The 18902-nt window shown below is 43.5% G+C and overlaps 1 protein-coding gene across 1 annotated transcript in view; it reads left to right on the top strand.

Moving 5' to 3' along the window:
• Positions 1 to 293: 293 nt before the first annotated feature.
• The window catches only part of LOC121532579, a 148598-nt gene continuing 129989 nt past the window's right edge, over positions 294 to 18902 (top strand). Inside the window, exons 1-15 of the mRNA XM_045213671.1 lie at positions 294 to 354; positions 5164 to 5219; positions 5388 to 5466; positions 5714 to 5987; positions 6405 to 6665; positions 6828 to 6913; positions 7373 to 7449; positions 10599 to 10677; positions 10807 to 10862; positions 11031 to 11109; positions 11357 to 11630; positions 12048 to 12308; positions 12471 to 12556; positions 13066 to 13142; positions 18065 to 18143. Of these exons, the coding sequence (XP_045069606.1) occupies positions 340 to 354; positions 5164 to 5219; positions 5388 to 5466; positions 5714 to 5987; positions 6405 to 6665; positions 6828 to 6913; positions 7373 to 7449; positions 10599 to 10677; positions 10807 to 10862; positions 11031 to 11109; positions 11357 to 11630; positions 12048 to 12308; positions 12471 to 12556; positions 13066 to 13142; positions 18065 to 18143 (1839 nt within the window). The 5' untranslated portion in view covers positions 294 to 339. The remainder of the gene's footprint in view (positions 355 to 5163; positions 5220 to 5387; positions 5467 to 5713; positions 5988 to 6404; positions 6666 to 6827; positions 6914 to 7372; positions 7450 to 10598; positions 10678 to 10806; positions 10863 to 11030; positions 11110 to 11356; positions 11631 to 12047; positions 12309 to 12470; positions 12557 to 13065; positions 13143 to 18064; positions 18144 to 18902) is intronic.

Raw genomic sequence — 18902 nt, 5'->3', positions numbered from 1 at the left:
TTTTCCCCCACTGTATGTTAAATCAATCCCACAAAGCCACTAAAGGAATCAGAACATTGTTTAATTACAAATACAACCTGTGATTCAAGTGGAAACATAAAGAACAAGATAATATCAAAGATGTTGTATCGACTTTATTGCTGGATAAGAATGGCTTCTCTCTCACACCTATTTTGGTTTGGTGTCAGTTTGTCCACTAGAGGGCGACGCACTACTAGAGACCAATAGGGAGGATGTGCCACAGGATGGGGTGGGCTGCTGAAAACCAGGAAACTGGAGCGCTCTACTATAAGGCTTCATTACTTTCCAGTCGGCTGTCTGCACCTGTAGTGTCTAAAAATGGACCCATCCAAGGTAAGAAAATAGTTTGAAAAAAACAGAGTATGCTGTTATTTCGTCGATATATTAGTGGTAAAGTCTCTGGTAAAGTTTGTTGCTAGTAAAGTAGGCTACATTGTATCCGTTTCATATTTCACTTACGGCAACTTGGATGTGCGAGAAAAGAAACGTTCATGATGAAACGCAACATGTGATGCAATAGTTCATAGGCCTACATTAAAATGTCTAGGTTATTATCTAGCTATGAATTAATAACGCAGTAATATCCTATGAATGTATAGCTTGTCCTTTCACGTCATTCGAGGGAGTGAAGAAGGCTGAACTAGTTTATGTTCTACATTGTACTTGGTAAACTTTTTTTATTTGTGTGTGTGTGCGTGTGTGTGTGTGTGTGTGTGTCTGTGTGTGTAGGAGGTATCTGCCTCTGAGAAGGAAAGGAAGCCAGCAGGGGAGGAGAGTGAAGAGCCGTTCAGCAAACTCCTCAGGACCTCTACTAGAATGTGAGTGAACATAGAGTATATTATCTATTATCTACCTGGTACAGCCAGGGCCACCCCTCAGAGTGGATATGAGTGAACATAGAGTATATTATCTATTATCTACCTGGTACAGCCAGGGCCACCCCTCAGATTGGACATATAATATATTTGACCAACCGCCTTGATTCGATGTAGCAAAATTTGAAATTGTGTTTTTTACATTGGATAAAAGCAGAGACACAGAACTATAAAATGGTATATCATACACTCCATTTAAGGAACAATGGGAAAGTAATTCTGCTTTGAAAGTTGATAAACCTGTATCCCCACTTTTGAGAAAATGGCCCATGAATGTTTTGGTACACCTACTGGAGAGCTCTTCTTTGTCTACACCCATTCAGCATTGTTCACACACTCTTAAGCCCCACCCATCTCTTTAAGGATTCTCATGTGAGGTCATGTGCTAAACAGTGAGTAGTGTAGTATAGATTAAGACTAAAAGTGGTAAAAGTAGTAGCCTACAATAAGGAAAAATTCTAGGTTGACATGAAGTGTCCAGATAGAAAATATTTTATAAGTATTAGATGACGCTTACCCAGACACACTTGTCTAAATTGATGGGTCATGTGAAAGAAATGCTATAACCCCCAGCCACATCTTGCTAAGTGGATGGGTCTCTACAGAAGGTGTAAACGGTACAGTGAAATGGTTACTTGCATAGTAGAAATATCAAAAATAGATTGTGTCAATATAAAGGAAAATGAACAAGTGTCAATGCCAGTAGAGAAAGAACCAAATAATATAAAGGATGTACAAGAACAATATCAAGAACCATATCAGTGATACTGGTGATAGATGAGGTAGTTATATGCATACAATCAGGGGTAAAGTGGCTGAGCAGCAGGATAAAACAATTAATAGTAGCAGCAACGTATGGCGTGTGTGTTAGGAGAGAGTCTTGTGAATAGAGGCACTGCAGATAGTGCTGATGACTGGGAACTCGCCCCCAGTGATGAACTGGTCCGTCCGAACCACGCATGAACAAGGGAATCTATATTCGGAGAGTCTGTTTCTGTCCTGCCCTTGACTTTGGTGCAGGGCATGTGATGTCCATAGCCTCTTCGTCGCAAAACTCCCTGATCTTCTCAAAAATATAAGTTTGTCTAGCTGTGTCCAGTCCCGGTGGTGCTTGTACAGGCAGACCAACTATGTGAGGAAGGATGTCAGTGTTGCTTAGCAGCTGAGTCCGAACGCTCCTTGTCAACAACAACACCAGGCTCCAGAGCATCGAAGCTGTAAAACAGGAAATAACAACAACAAAATTAGAAGACATTACAACCTTGCATAACATCAATTCACCTCCTTAGTTTAGATAAGAAGAATAACCTCCTACAATACAATGAAGTGCTGGTACTGCTTGATCTGTGGCAGCGACCTGAAGTACGGAGTCAGGTGTTGTTGCCAGCCATAGCACCGTACCATCCTCCAGTACAACCAGCTGTGGGATGTTGACCCGTCACAGTGCTGTCCTTCACAAAACCAGCGATCTCGGATAAAGTGTTTACTCTGGTCATTCTGGCGCGTCTGCTTGATGAGGCCGAAGCACCAGTCGGGGGTGAACTTGGTGTGGCCTGTGATTAGGAAGTGAAGGTCCAGACTGTGGTGGATCATGTGATCAGGAAGTGAAGGTCCAGACTGTGGTGGATCATGTGATCAGGAAGTGAAGGTCCAGACTGTGGTGGAGCTGGTCTGCCAGGCACAATACCAGAGCACAAACTTGTTCTTCTTTTGGCCGCTGCAGTTGTCAGAATTCAGGTCCACACGTGTTTCCCGTATAAAGGATGTACAAGAACAATATCAATAACCATATCAGTGATATTGGTGATAGATGAAGTAGTTATATGCATACAATCAGGGGTAAAGTGGCTGAGCAGCAGGATAAAAAAATTAATAGTAGCAGCAACGTATGGCGTGTGTGTTAGGAGAGAGTCTTGTGAATAGAGGCACTGCAGATAGTGCTGATGACTGGGAACTCGCCCCCAGTGATAAACTGGTCCATCCGAACCACACATGAACAAGGGAATCAATATTCGGAGAGTCTGTTTCTGTCCTGCCCTTGACTTTGGTGCAGGGCATGTGATGTCCATAGCCTCTTCGTCGCAAAACTCCCTGATCTTCTCAAAAAGATAAGTTTGTCTAGCTGTGTCCAGTCCAGGTGGTGCATGTACAGGCAGACCAACTATGTGAGGAAGGATGTCAGCGTTGCTTAGCAGCTGAGTCCGAACGCTCCTTGACAACAACAGCACCAGGCTCCAGAGCATTGAAGCTGTAAAACAGGAAGTAACAACAACAAAATTAGAAGACATTACAACCTTGCATAACATCAATTCACCTCCTTAGGTTAGTTAAGAAGAATAACCTCCTACAATACAATGAAGTGCTGGGACTGCTTGACCTGTGGCAGAGACCTGAAGTACGGAGTCAGGTGTTGTTGCCAGCCAATTAAGTTCTTGCCTAGCAACAGACAGTATCCATGTTTAATCCTGACTCCATATTCGTCATGTTTGTGATTAACTTTGTTTATCTCATAGCTTTCCACCAGCACCCTTCCATCCTCCAGTACAACTAGTTGACCCGTCACAGTGCTGTCCTTCACAACACCAGCAATCTCAGACAAAGTGTTTTCTCTGGTCTTTCTGCTTGATGAGGCCGAAGCACCAGTCGGGGGTGAACTTGGTGTGGCCTGTGATCAGGAAGTGAAGGTCCAGACTGTGGTGGATCATGTGATCAGGAAGTGAAGGTCCAGACTGTGGTGGATCATGTGATCAGGAAGTGAAGGTCCAGACTGTGGTGGAGTTGGTCTGCCAGGCACAATACCAGAGCACAAACTTGTTCTTGTTTTGGCCGCTGCAGTTGTCAGAATTCAGGTCCACACGTGTTTCCCCAACTCCGTAGTTGGTGAAGAAATGGTGCATGTAGTTGTTGACTGCGCTGCTGCCTTTGCTGGATGACATGCCTTCATCAATCAACTAGTTGACTTGTTGTGGTCCTTCACAGCAGACACCAAACAAGCCACACTTGCAAGGAGTTAAAAAGTAGATGGGACCTGGCTGAATAGGGTCAGAAGGATAGTGCACCTGCAAACAACAACAAAAGAGCATTAAGATCAATTAAAATCATTTGTCTCACCCCTGTCAGTCTGTCTTTATACAGCTCAGTGAAAGGCATTTTCCTGCTTCCCATATACAGTACTAGTCAAAAGTTTGGACACACCTACTCATTCCAGGGTTTTTCTTTATTGTTGCTATTTTCTACATTGTAGAATAATATTGAAGACATCAAAACTATGAAATAACACATATGGAATCATGTAGTAACCAAAAAAGTGTTAAACAAATCAAAATATATTTTATATTTGAGATTCTTCAAATAGCCACCCTTTGCCTTGACAGCTTTGCACACTCTTGGCATTCTTTCAACCAGCTTCATTTGGTAGTCACCTGGAATGCATTTCAATTAACAGGTGTGCCTTCTTAAAAAGTTAATTTGTGGAATTTCTTTCCTTCTTAATGCGTTTGAGCCAATCAGTTGTGTTGTGACAAGGTAGGGGGTATACAGAAGATAGCCCTATTTGGTAAAAGACCAAGTCCATATTATGGCAAGAACAGCTCAAATAAGCAAAGAGAAACAACAGTCCATCATTACTTTTAAGACTATATGGAACATTTCAAGAACTTTGAAAGATTCTTCAAGTACAGTCGCAAAAACCATCAAGCGCTATGATGAAACTTCCTCTCATGAGGACAGCCACTGGAAAGGAAGACCCAGAGTTACCTCTGCTGCAGAGGATAAGTTCATTAGAGTTACCAGCCTCAGAAATTGCAGCCCAAATAAATGCTTCACAGAGTTCAAGTAACAACATAGCTATAGCCACTGGTAACATTGAATATATGAGTCTACTGGTATGGTGCTGGAGAGAAATCAACTTTAAAAACAGTGAATTGTCCCTCTAACATCTCTTCTATACCTCTATTTATCCTCATGACCTGTGAAATGAATGTAGAACAGTGAAGTGACCACAGCATGTGGTGGTGGTGTAGGGGAACAGAGCAGTGTGTGACTGTTTCCTGTGTCCAGTTTGACCCTGTATGAGGAAGAGTGTCGTCGTCTGGAGGCTGAGATCTCTAGTCTGAAGGAGAAGCTGGAGGTGCTGAAGGTAAGACTAGTGGCCATGTCTATAGTCAATGTGAGAAAACCACATGCAGTAGATCACAGTATTCTCTGCAGACACTGCAATCTACTGTGTGTGTGTGTTTGTGTGTACATATGGGTGTATGTGTTGCAGTCAGAGGCCAACAGGGATGAGCAGTCTGCCAAACTCCCCAGCACCTCTTCTGGAAGGTGAGTGGACATAATACGATGAAATGAGTCTAATATTAACAACTCTACCATAACATCTTTTATTACATCATCCTCATGACCTGAGTGAATGTAGAACAGTGAAGTGACCACAGCATGTAGTTGTGGTGTAGGGGAACAGAGCAGTGTGTGACTGTTTCCTGTGTCCAGGTTGACCCGGTCTGAGGAGGAGTGTCGTCGTCTGGAGACTGAGATCTCTTGGCTGGAGGATTATCTGAGGTTCATGAAGGTAACACTAGTGGTCATGTCTGAGAGGTCAAATGTCATTGTGATCAAACCACATATAGATCACAGACACATACTGTGTGTGTGTGTGTGTTAAAGTTCCAACTGTAATCTATTTTATGATGATATTGAGAGACCAGTATAAATATTCTAGTACGTCTTAACAATATTAATATATTCATGTTATTTATTTTATATCAGTAGTCAGTTTTTCTATTCCTGCCTCACTGTTGTTATATTTGTTGTTTTAGATAATTTTGGATGTTGCAGCTCTGCTGCTGACAACTCTGGGAAAGCTCACTGGAGAACAGCTGAAGACATTTCAGTCTAAACTGACTAGTGTCCAGCTGCTTGGCTTTCCTCCCATCCCAGAGAGCCAGCTGGAGAACGCTGACAGTCAGGACATAGTGGGTCAGATGGTGAAGAGATACGGCCCTGAGAGTGCTGTGGGGAACACACAGAGGATCCTGAGGGGGATGGACCAGAATGATCTGGCAAAGAAGTTAAAGAGAGATTACAATAGAGGTAACGTAGCAAGAATGTACATCGATCTATACATCACAATCACAGTTCAGTGTAGGTCTAATCAGAAAGAACATTCAACTGACTTCATAAAAAACATTCAGCAGACCTCTCTTTTAACATTTTTATTCATGATGTATCCAGGTGACCCCATTATGTTTAAACAGCAATCCAACATTCATTATATTACATACATACAATCACCAATACAGTAGGGAAGATTTCACAAATGGATTAGACTTTCTAATCATGGCTGTATGTCTCTTCCTGAGCTGCCTAATCTGGAAGATGAACCAGAATGATCTGGCAGAGAAGTTAGAGAGAGATCAGAGAAGTAGGATTGTAGACAAGGACCCTAACTGTCTCTCTATCCCCCCTCCTATCTTCCCCTCTATTTCCCCTGTTTCCACCTCTTTCCAGCTCTGCTGCTGGCCACTCTGGAGGAGCTCACTGAAGAACAGCTGAAGACATTTCAGTCTAAACTGACTAGTTGCAAGCCGTTTGGCTTTCCTCCCATCCCAGAGAGCCAGCTGGAGAACGCTGACAGACAGGACACAGTGGGTCAGATGGTGAAGAGATACGGCTCTGCGAGAGCTGTGGGGAACACACGGAGGATCCTGAGGAGGATGGACCAGAATGATCTGGCAGAGAAGTTAGAGAGAGATTACAGACACAGAAGAGGTAACACCGTAAAACTGTGATAAGAAAAATTTATCATAACCGTTCCTTCAAACAAAGACAACATGATTTAAATGAATAATTGTTGATGAACAGGACAATGTAATACGACAATTATACTGTTTTCTCTCTTCACTTCCTCTTCTATACCTGTATCTACCACAGAAACATGGTGGAGCAACTCATCAGATGCTGACAGTGATGAATTTCTATGTCTTCGGAGGAAGTGGCATATGGCACTGGTAATGAAGGTAAGACTAGTAGCCATGTCTGAGAGGTCAAATGTCATTGCGAACAAACCACATATAGATCACAGCCACATGCAGTCTGAAGTGTGTGTTAGTGAGTGCTCACTGTCATAGTCAGTTCTACCCTCATATGTTAAAACACCTGTACTCACTGTCATAGTCAGTTCTACAGTTCTACCCTCATATGTTAAAACACCTGTACTCACTGTCATAGTCAGTTCTACAGTTCTACCCTCATATGTTAAAACACCTGTACTCACTGTCATAGTCAGTTCTACAGTATGAAATGATACAGTCCACACATACAGTCTAGATAATTAACTAATCTCTCATGTACACTATGAGTGGTGGGGGTCAGACTGCATCCCTACACACATACACAATAGACAAAAAGGCTGTGATTATATTTCTGTATAGCCGTGTATGACTTGTGTGTGTGTGTGTGTGTGTGTGTGTGTGTAGGAGGAAGCTGCCTCTGAGATGGAAAGGAAGCCAGCAGGGGAGGAGAGTGGAGAACTCCCCAGCACCTCTTCTGGAATGTGAGTGAACATAGAGTATATTATCTATTATCTACCTGGTACAGCCAGGGCCACCCCTCAGAGTGGATATGAGTGGACATAGAGTATATTATCTATTATCTACCTGGTACAGCCAGGGCCACCCCTCAGAGTGGATATGAGTGAACATAGAGTATATTATCTATTATCTACCTGGTACAGCCAGGGCCACCCCTCAGAGTGGATATGAGTGGACATAGAGTATATTATCTGTTATCTACCTGGTACAGCCAGGGCCACCCCTCAGAGTGGATATGAGTGAACACAGAGTATATTATCTATTATCTACCTGGTACAGCCAGGGCCACCCCACAGAGTGGATATGAGTGGACATAGAGTATATTATCTATTATCTACCTGGTACAGCCAGGGCCACCCCTCAGAGTGGATATGAGTGGACATAGAGTATATTATCTACCTGGTACAGCCAGGGCCACCCCACAGAGTGGATATGAGTGGACATAGAGTATATTATCTATTATCTACCTGGTACAGCCAGGGCCACCCCTCAGAGTGGATATGAGTGAACATAGAGTATATTATCTATGATCTACCTGGTACAGCCAGGGCCACCCCTCAGAGTGGATATGAGTGAACATAGAGTATATTATCTATTATCTACCTGGTACAGCCAGGGCCACCCCTCAGAGTGGATATGAGTGAACATAGAGTATATTATCTATTATCTACCTGGTACAGCCAGGGCCACCCCTCAGAGTGGATATGAGTGAACACAGAGTATATTATCTATTGTCTAAATTGATGGGTCATGTGAAAGAAATGCTATAACCCCCAGCCACATCTTGCTAAGTGGATGGGTCTCTGCAGAAGGTGTAAACGGTACAGTGAAATGGTTACTTGCATAGTAGCAATATCAAAAATAGATAGTGTCAATATAAAGGAAGATGAACACGTGTCAATGCCAGTAGAGAAAGAACCAAATAATATAAAGGATGTACAAGAACAATATCAATAACCATATCAGTGATACTGGTGATAGATGAGGTAGTTACATGCATACAATCAGGGGTAAAGTGGCTGAGCAGCAGGATAAAACGATTAATAGTAGCAGCAACGTATGGCGTGTGTGTTAGGAGAGAGTCTTGTGAATAGAGGCACTGCAGATAGTGCTGATGACTGGGAACTCGCCCCCAGTGATGAACTGGTCCGTCCGAACCACGCATGAACAAGGGAATCAATATTCGGAGAGTCTGTTTCTGTCCTGCCCTTGACCTTGGTGCAGGGCATGTGATGTCCATAGCCTCTTCGTCGCAAAACTCCCTGATCTTCTCAAAAAGATAAGTTTGTCTAGCTGTGTCCAGTCCAGGTGGTGCTTGTACAGGCAGACCATCTATGTGAGGAATGATGTCAGTGTTGCTTAGCAGCTGAGTCCGAACGCTCCTTGTCAACAACAACACCAGGCTCCAGAGCATCGAAGCTGTAAAACAGGAAGTAACAACAACAAAATTAGAAGACATTACAACCTTGCATAACATCAATTCACCTCCTTAGGTTAGTTAAGAAGAATAACCTCCTACAATACAATGAAGTGCTGGTACTGCTTGATCTGTGGCAGAGACCTGAAGTACGGAGTCAGGTGTTGTTGCCAGCCATAGCACCGTACCATCCTCCAGTACAACCAGCTGTGGGATGTTGACCCGTCACAGTGCTGTCCTTCACAAAACCAGCGATCTCGGATAAAGTGTTTACTCTGGTCATTCTGGCGCGTCTGCTTGATGAGGCCGAAGCACCAGTCGGGGGTGAACTTGGTGTGGCCTGTGATCAGGAAGTGAAGGTCCAGACTGTGGTGCATCATGTGATCAGGAAGTGAAGGTCCAGACTGTGGTGGAGCTGGTCTGCCAGGCACAATACCAGAGCACAAACTTGTTCTTGTTTTGGCCGCTGCAGTTGTCAGAATTCAGGTCCACACGTGTTTCCCCAACTCCGTAGTTGGTGAAGAAATGGTGCATGTTGTTGTTGACTGCGCTGCTGCCTTTGCTGGATGACATGCCTTCATCAATCAACTAGTTGACTTGTTGTGGTCCTTCACAGCAGACACCAAACAAGCCACACTTGCAAGGAGTTAAAAAGTAGATGGGACCTGGCTGAATAGGGTCAGAAGGATAGTGCACCTGCAAACAACAACAAAAGAGCATTAAGATCAATTAAAATCATTTGTCTCACCCCTGTCAGTCTGTCTTTATACAGCTCAGTGAAAGGCATTTTCCTGCTTCCCATATACAGTACTAGTCAAAAGTTTGGACACACCTACTCATTCCAGGGTTTTTCTTTATTGTTGCTATTTTCTACATTGTAGAATAATATTGAAGACATCAAAACTATGAAATAACACATATGGAATCATGTAGTAACCAAAAAAGTGTTAAACAAATCAAAATATATTTTATATTTGAGATTCTTCAAATAGCCACCCTTTGCCTTGACAGCTTTGCACACTCTTGGCATTCTTTCAACCAGCTTCATTTGGTAGTCACCTGGAATGCATTTCAATTAACAGGTGTGCCTTCTTAAAAGTTAATTTGTGGAATTTCTTTCCTTCTTAATGCGTTTGAGCCAATCAGTTGTGTTGTGACAAGGTAGGGGGTATACAGAAGATAGCCCTATTTGGTAAAAGACCAAGTCCATATTATGGCAAGAACAGCTCAAATAAGCAAAGAGAAACAACAGTCCATCATTACTTTTAAGACTGTATGGAACATTTCAAGAACTTTGAAAGATTCTTCAAGTACAGTCGCAAAAACCATCAAGCGCTATGATGAAACTTCCTCTCATGAGGACAGCCACTGGAAAGGAAGACCCAGAGTTACCTCTGCTGCAGAGGATAAGTTCATTAGAGTTACCAGCCTCAGAAATTGCAGCCCAAATAAATGCTTCACAGAGTTCAAGTAACAACATAGCTATAGCCACTGGTAACATTGAATATATGAGTCTACTGGTATGGTGCTGGAGAGAAATCAACTTTAAAAACAGTGAATTGTCCCTCTAACATCTCTTCTATACCTCTATTTATCCTCATGACCTGTGAAATGAATGTAGAACAGTGAAGTGACCACAGCATGTGGTGGTGGTGTAGGGGAACAGAGCAGTGTGTGACTGTTTCCTGTGTCCAGTTTGACCCTGTATGAGGAGGAGTGTCGTCATCTGGAGGCTGAGATCTCTAGTCTGAAGGAGAAGCTGGAGGTGCTGAAGGTAAGACTAGTGGCCATGTCTATAGTCAATGTGAGAAAACCACATGCAGTAGATCACAGTATTCTCTGCAGACACTGCAATCTACTGTGTGTGTGTGTTTGTGTGTACATATGGGTGTATGTGTTGCAGTCAGAGGCCAACAGGGATGAGCAGTCTGCCAAACTCCCCAGCACCTCTTCTGGAAGGTGAGTGGACATAATACGATGAAATGAGTCTAATATTAACAACTCTACCATAACATCTTTTATTACATCATCCTCATGACCTGAGTGAATGTAGAACAGTGAAGTGACCACAGCATGTAGTTGTGGTGTAGGGGAACAGAGCAGTGTGTGACTGTTTCCTGTGTCCAGGTTGACCCGGTCTGAGGAGGAGTGTCGTCGTCTGGAGACTGAGATCTCTTGGCTGGAGGATTATCTGAGGTTCATGAAGGTAACACTAGTGGTCATGTCTGAGAGGTCAAATGTCATTGTGATCAAACCACATATAGATCACAGACACATACTGTGTGTGTGTGTGTGTTAAAGTTCCAACTGTAATCTATTTTATGATGATATTGAGAGACCAGTATAAATATTCTAGTACGTCTTAACAATATTAATATATTCATGTTATTTATTTTATATCAGTAGTCAGTTTTTCTATTCCTGCCTCACTGTTGTTATATTTGTTGTTTTAGATAATTTTGGATGTTGCAGCTCTGCTGCTGACAACTCTGGGAAAGCTCACTGGAGAACAGCTGAAGACATTTCAGTCTAAACTGACTAGTGTCCAGCTGCTTGGCTTCCCTCCCATCCCAGAGAGCCAGCTGGAGAACGCTGACAGTCAGGACATAGTGGGTCAGATGGTGAAGAGATACGGCCCTGAGAGTGCTGTGGGGAACACACAGAGGATCCTGAGGGGGATGGACCAGAATGATCTGGCAAAGAAGTTAAAGAGAGATTACAATAGAGGTAACGTAGCAAGAATGTACATCGATCTATACATCACAATCACAGTTCAGTGTAGGTCTAATCAGAAAGAACATTCAACTGACTTCATAAAAAACATTCAGCAGACCTCTCTTTTAACATTTTTATTCATGATGTATCCAGGTGACCCCATTATGTTTAAACAGCAATCCAACATTCATTATATTACATACATACAATCACCAATACAGTAGGGAAGATTTCACAAATGGATTAGACTTTCTAATCATGGCTGTATGTCTCTTCCTGAGCTGCCTAATCTGGAAGATGAACCAGAATGATCTGGCAGAGAAGTTAGAGAGAGATCAGAGAAGTAGGATTGTAGACAAGGACCCTAACTGTCTCTCTATCCCCCCTCCTATCTTCCCCTCTATTTCCCCTGTTTCCACCTCTTTCCAGCTCTGCTGCTGGCCACTCTGGAGGAGCTCACTGAAGAACAGCTGAAGACATTTCAGTCTAAACTGACTAGTTGCAAGCCGTTTGGCTTTCCTCCCATCCCAGAGAGCCAGCTGGAGAACGCTGACAGACAGGACACAGTGGGTCAGATGGTGAAGAGATACGGCTCTGCGAGAGCTGTGGGGAACACACGGAGGATCCTGAGGAGGATGGACCAGAATGATCTGGCAGAGAAGTTAGAGAGAGATTACAGACACAGAAGAGGTAACACCGTAAAACTGTGATAAGAAAAATTTATCATAACCGTTCCTTCAAACAAAGACAACATGATTTAAATGAATAATTGTTGATGAACAGGACAATGTAATACGACAATTATACTGTTTTCTCTCTTCACTTCCTCTTCTATACCTGTATCTACCACAGAAACATGGTGGAGCAACTCATCAGATGCTGACAGTGATGAATTTCTATGTCTTCGGAGGAAGTGGCATATGGCACTGGTAATGAAGGTAAGACTAGTAGCCATGTCTGAGAGGTCAAATGTCATTGCGAACAAACCACATATAGATCACAGCCACATGCAGTCTGAAGTGTGTGTTAGTGAGTGCTCACTGTCATAGTCAGTTCTACCCTCATATGTTAAAACACCTGTACTCACTGTCATAGTCAGTTCTACAGTTCTACCCTCATATGTTAAAACACCTGTACTCACTGTCATAGTCAGTTCTACAGTTCTACCCTCATATGTTAAAACACCTGTACTCACTGTCATAGTCAGTTCTACAGTTCTACCCTCATATGTTAAAACACCTGTACTCACTGTCATAGTCAGTTCTACAGTATGAAATGATACAGTCCACACATACAGTCTAGATAATTAACTAATCTCTCATGTACACTATGAGTGGTGGGGGTCAGACTGCATCCCTACACACATACACAATAGACAAAAAGGCTGTGATTATATTTCTGTATAGCCGTGTATGACTTGTGTGTGTGTGTGTGTGTGTGTGTGTAGGAGGAAGCTGCCTCTGAGATGGAAAGGAAGCCAGCAGGGGAGGAGAGTGGAGAACTCCCCAGCACCTCTTCTGGAATGTGAGTGAACATAGAGTATATTATCTATTATCTACCTGGTACAGCCAGGGCCACCCCTCAGAGTGGATATGAGTGAACACAGAGTATATTATCTATGATCTACCTGGTACAGCCAGGGCCACCCCTCAGAGTGGATATGAGTGAACATAGAGTATATTATCTATGATCTACCTGGTACAGCCAGGGCCACCCCTCAGAGTGGATATGAGTGAACATAGAGTATATTATCTACCTGGTACAGCCAGGGCCACCCCTCAGAGTGGATATGAGTGAACATAGAGTATATTATCTATTATCTACCTGGTACAGCCAGGGCCACCCCTCAGAGTGGATATGAGTGGACATAGAGTATATTATCTACCTGGTACAGCCAGGGCCACCCCTCAGAGTGGATATGAGTGAACATAGAGTATATTATCTATGATCTACCTGGTACAGCCAGGGCCACCCCTCAGAGTGGATATGAGTGAACATAGAGTATATTATCTATTATCTACCTGGTACATCCAGGGCCACCCCTCAGAGTGGATATGAGTGAACATAGAGTATATTATCTATTATCTACCTGGTACAGCCAGGGCCACCCCTCAGAGTGGATATGAGTGAACACAGAGTATATTATCTATTGTCTAAATTGATGGGTCATGTGAAAGAAATGCTATAACCCCCCAGCCACATCTTGCTAAGTGGATGGGTCTCTGCAGAAGGTGTAAACGGTACAGTGAAATGGTTACTTGCATAGTAGCAATATCAAAAATAGATAGTGTCAATATAAAGGAAGATGAACACGTGTCAATGCCAGTAGAGAAAGAACCAAATAATATAAAGGATGTACAAGAACAATATCAATAACCATATCAGTGATACTGGTGATAGATGAGGTAGTTACATGCATACAATCAGGGGTAAAGTGGCTGAGCAGCAGGATAAAACGATTAATAGTAGCAGCAACGTATGGCGTGTGTGTTAGGAGAGAGTCTTGTGAATAGAGGCACTGCAGATAGTGCTGATGACTGGGAACTCGCCCCCCAGTGATGAACTGGTCCGTCCGAACCACGCATGAACAAGGGAATCAATATTCGGAGAGTCTGTTTCTGTCCTGCCCTTGACCTTGGTGCAGGGCATGTGATGTCCATAGCCTCTTCGTCGCAAAACTCCTGATCTTCTCAAAAAGATAAGTTTGTCTAGCTGTGTCCAGTCCAGGTGGTGCTTGTACAGGCAGACCATCTATGTGAGGAATGATGTCAGTGTTGCTTAGCAGCTGAGTCCGAACGCTCCTTGTCAACAACAACACCAGGCTCCAGAGCATCGAAGCTGTAAAACAGGAAGTAACAACAACAAAATTAGAAGACATTACAACCTTGCATAACATCAATTCACCTCCTTAGGTTAGTTAAGAAGAATAACCTCCTACAATACAATGAAGTGCTGGTACTGCTTGATCTGTGGCAGAGACCTGAAGTACGGAGTCAGGTGTTGTTGCCAGCCATAGCACCGTACCATCCTCCAGTACAACCAGCTGTGGGATGTTGACCCGTCACAGTGCTGTCCTTCACAAAACCAGCGATCTCGGATAAAGTGTTTACTCTGGTCATTCTGGCGCGTCTGCTTGATGAGGCCGAAGCACCAGTCGGGGGTGAACTTGGTGTGGCCTGTGATCAGGAAGTGAAGATCCAGACTGTGGTGGATCATGTGATCAGGAAGTGAAGGTCCAGACTGTGGTGGATCATGTGATCAGGAAGTGAAGGTCCAGACTGTGGTGGAGCTGGTCTGCCAGGCACAATACCAGAGCACAAACTTGTTCTTGTTTTGGCCGCTGCAGTTGTCAGAATTCAGGTCCACACGTGTTTCCCCAACTCCGTAGTTGGTGAAGAAATGGTGCATGTAGTTGTTGACTGCGCTGCTGCCTTTGCTGGATGACATGCCTTCATCAATCAACTAGTTGACTTGTTGTGGTCCTTCACAGCAGACACCAAACAAGCCACACTTGCGAGGAGTTAAAAAGTAGATGGGACCTGGCTGCATAGGGCCAGAAGGATAGTGCACCTGCAAACAACAACAAAAGAGCATTAAGATCAATTAAAATCATTTGTCTCACCCCTGTCAGTCTGTCTTTATACAGCTCAGTGAAAGGCATTTGCCTGCTTCCCATATACAGTACTAGTCAAAAGTTTGGACACACTTACTCATTCCATGGTTTTTCTTTATTTTTACTATTTTCTACATTGTAGAATAATAGTGAAGACATCAAAACTATGAAATAACACATATGGAATCATGTAGTAACCAAAAAAGTGTTAAACAAATCAAAATATATTTTATATTTGAGATTCTTCAAATAGCCACCCTTTGCCTTGACAGCTTTGCACACTCTTGGCATTCTTTCAACCAGCTTCATTTGGTAGTCACCTGGAATGCATTTCAATTAACAGGTGTGCCTTCTTAAAAGTTAATTTGTGGAATTTCTTTCCTTCTTAATGCGTTTGAGCCAATCAGTTGTGTTGTGACAAGGTAGGGGGGGTATACAGAAGATAGCTGTCACGAATTCGGCCGAGACTGCTCCTCCTCCTTGCTCGGGCAGGCTTCGGCGTTCGTCGTTCCCGGAATACTAGCTACCACCGTTGGATGTTTCGATGTTTGTTTGGTTTGGTCTGTCTGTTGCACCTGTGTCCGTTTGTGTCTAATTATGTGACCTATAAGTTTCCTGCTTTGTGTATGTGAGATTGTGTGTTATTGTCCGCCTGTCCGTTGATGTCAGAGTTTTGCTCATGTTGTTAGTGTTTTTACGCACTGTTTGCGTAATCGCTCGCCTCCAGTGTTTGAGGCCCGTTTATTTTGTAGTGTATATTTGACTAGTAAAGTCTGTTTGACCTAGCTTCTGTGTCCTGCGCCTGACTCCAACACCGCATCCACATCAGTCCCTGACAATAGCCCTATTTGGTAAAAGACCAAGTCCATATTATGGCAAGAACAGATTAAATAAGCAAAGAGAAACAACAGTCCATCATTACTTTAAGACATGAAGGTCAGTCAATACGGAACATTTCAAGAACTTTGAAGGTTTCTTCAAGTGCAGTCGCAAAAACCATCAAGCGCTATGATGAAACTGGCTCTCATGAGGACAGCCACGGGAAAGGAATACCCAGAGTTACCTCTGCTGCAGTTAACTCTAAGTTCACTGCAGCTCAGAAATTGCAGCCCAAATAAATGCTTCACAAAGTTCAAGTAACAGACACATCTCAACATCAACTCAGCATAAAAAGAAAAGTCATTTTTTTCAGGACCCTGTCTTTCAAAGATAATTCGTAGAAATCCAAATAACTTCACAGATCTTCATTGTAAAGGGTTTAAACACTGTTTTCCATACTTGTTCAGTGAACCATAAACAATTAATGAGCATGCACTGTGGTCGTTAAGACACTAACAGCTTACAGACGGTAGGCAGTTAAGGTCACAGTTATGAAAACTTAGGACACTAAAGAGGCCTTTCTACTGACTCTGAAAAACACCAAAAGAAAGATTCCCAGGGTCCCTGCTCATCTGCGGGAACGTGCCTTAGGCATGCTGCAAGGAGGCATGAGGACTGCAGATGTGGCCAGAGCAATAAATTGCAATGTCCGTACTGTGAGACGCCTAAGACAGCGCTACAGGGAGACAGGAAGGACAGCTGATCGTCCTTGCAGTGGCAGACCACGTGTAACAACACCTGCACAGGATCGGTACATCTGAACATCACACCTGCGGGACAGGTACAGGATGGCAACAACAACTGCCCGAGTTACACCAGGAACGCACAATCCCTCCATCAGTGCTCAGACTGTCCGCAATAGGCTGAGAGAGGCTGGACTGAGGGCTTGGCCTGTTGTAAGGCAGGTCCTCACCAGACATCACCGGCAACAACATCGCCTATGGGCAAAAACCCAAGGCAGGACTAGCAAAAAGTGCTCTTCACTGACGAGTCGCGGTTTTGTCTCACCAGGGGTGATGGTCGGATTCGCGTTTATCGTTGAAGGAATGAGCGTTACACCGAGGCCTGTACTCTGGAGCGGGATCGATTTGGAGGTGGAGGGTCCGTCATGGTCTGGGGCGGTGTGTCACAGCATCATCGGACTGAGCTTGTTGTCATTGCAGGCAATCTCAAAGCTGTGCGTTACAAGGAAGACATCCTCCTCCCTCATGTGGTACCCTTCCTGCAGGCTCATCCTGACATGACCCTCCAGCATGAGAATGCCACCAGCCATACTGCTCGTTCTGTGCGTGATTTCCTGCAAGACAGGAATGTCAGTGTTCTTCCATGGCCGGCGAAGAGCCAGGATCTCAATCCCATTGAGCACGTCTGGGACCTGTTGGATCGGAGGATGAGGGCTAGGGCCATTCCCCCCAGAAATGTCCGGGAACTTGCAGGTGCCTTGGTGGAAGAGTGGGGTAACATCTCACAGCAAGAACTGGCAAATCTGGTGCAGTCCATGAGGAGGAGATGCACTGCAGTACTTAATGCAGCTGGTGGCCACACCAGATACTGACTGTTACTTTTGGTTTTGACCCCCCCTTTGTTCAGGGACACATTATTCCATTTTTGTTAGTCACATGTCTGTGGAACTTGTTCAGTTTATGTCTCAGTTGTTGAATCTGGTTATGTTCATACAAATATTTACACATGTTAAGTTGACAGTGAGAGGACGTTTCTTTTTTTGCTGAGTTTAGTTATAGCCACTGGTAACATTGAATATGTGAGTCTACTGTTATGGTGCTGGAGAGATAATCAACTTTTAAAATAGTGAATTGACACTCTAACATCTCTTCTATACCTCTATTAAATCATCCTCATGAACTATGAAATGAATGTAGAACAGTGAAGTGACCACAGCATGTGGTGGTGGTGTAGGGGAACAGAGCAGTGTGTGACTGTTTCCTGTGTCCAGGTTGACCCTGTCTGAGGAGGAGTGTCGTGATCTGGAGACTGAGATCTCTAGGCCGGAGGAGGAGCTGAGGTTCATGAAGGTAACACTAGTAGTCATGTCTGAGAGGTCAAATGTCATTGGGAACAAACTACATATAGATCACAGACACATACTGTGTGTGTGAGAGTGTGTATGAGAATGAGGTATTCAGAGACCAGTAGAAAGATTCTAGTATGTCCTACCAATATTAATATATTCATGTTCTTTATTTTTTATCAGTAGCCAGTATTTCTATTCTCTTCCTTATATCTGATCATCTTTGTTATTTTAGAGACCCTTCATGTTGGATGTTCCATCTCTGCTGCTGACCACGCTGAAGGAGCTCACTGGAGAACAGCTGAAGACATTTCAGTCTGACCTGACTAGTACCCAGCTGCCTGGCTTTCCTCCCATCCCAGAGAACCAGCTGGAGAACGCTGACAGACAGGACACAGTGGATCAGATGGTGAAGAGAAACGACCCTGAGGGAGCTGTGAGGATCACACTGATGATCCTGAAGAGGATGAATCAGCATGATCTCGCTAAGAAGTTACAGAGAGATCTCAGAGGTAAAACAACAAGAACAATTAATATTTTCTTTAAAAGTTAATTTCCTTGTTTATACGTTGAGTGAGTGAATCATCATCTTTCCTTCACACTAAGAGAACCACAACTTGCTGACAAATTAGAAAATATAATGTCTGCAAATGTCGCAACACCATGGACAACTGTAGAAAAAATATGTTAAAAAATCACATTTGTACAGCTAAATAATTTCTGGACAGAAAGATAATCCAATGTACCTTTTTTGACCAGAGAT

Source organism: Coregonus clupeaformis, unplaced genomic scaffold (assembly GCF_020615455.1).
Source record: "Coregonus clupeaformis isolate EN_2021a unplaced genomic scaffold, ASM2061545v1 scaf0138, whole genome shotgun sequence".
NCBI classification, from domain to species: domain Eukaryota; kingdom Metazoa; phylum Chordata; class Actinopteri; order Salmoniformes; family Salmonidae; genus Coregonus; species Coregonus clupeaformis.
The sequence above is the reverse complement of the archived record's forward strand: the minus strand, read 5'-3'. Positions and strand labels throughout refer to the sequence as shown.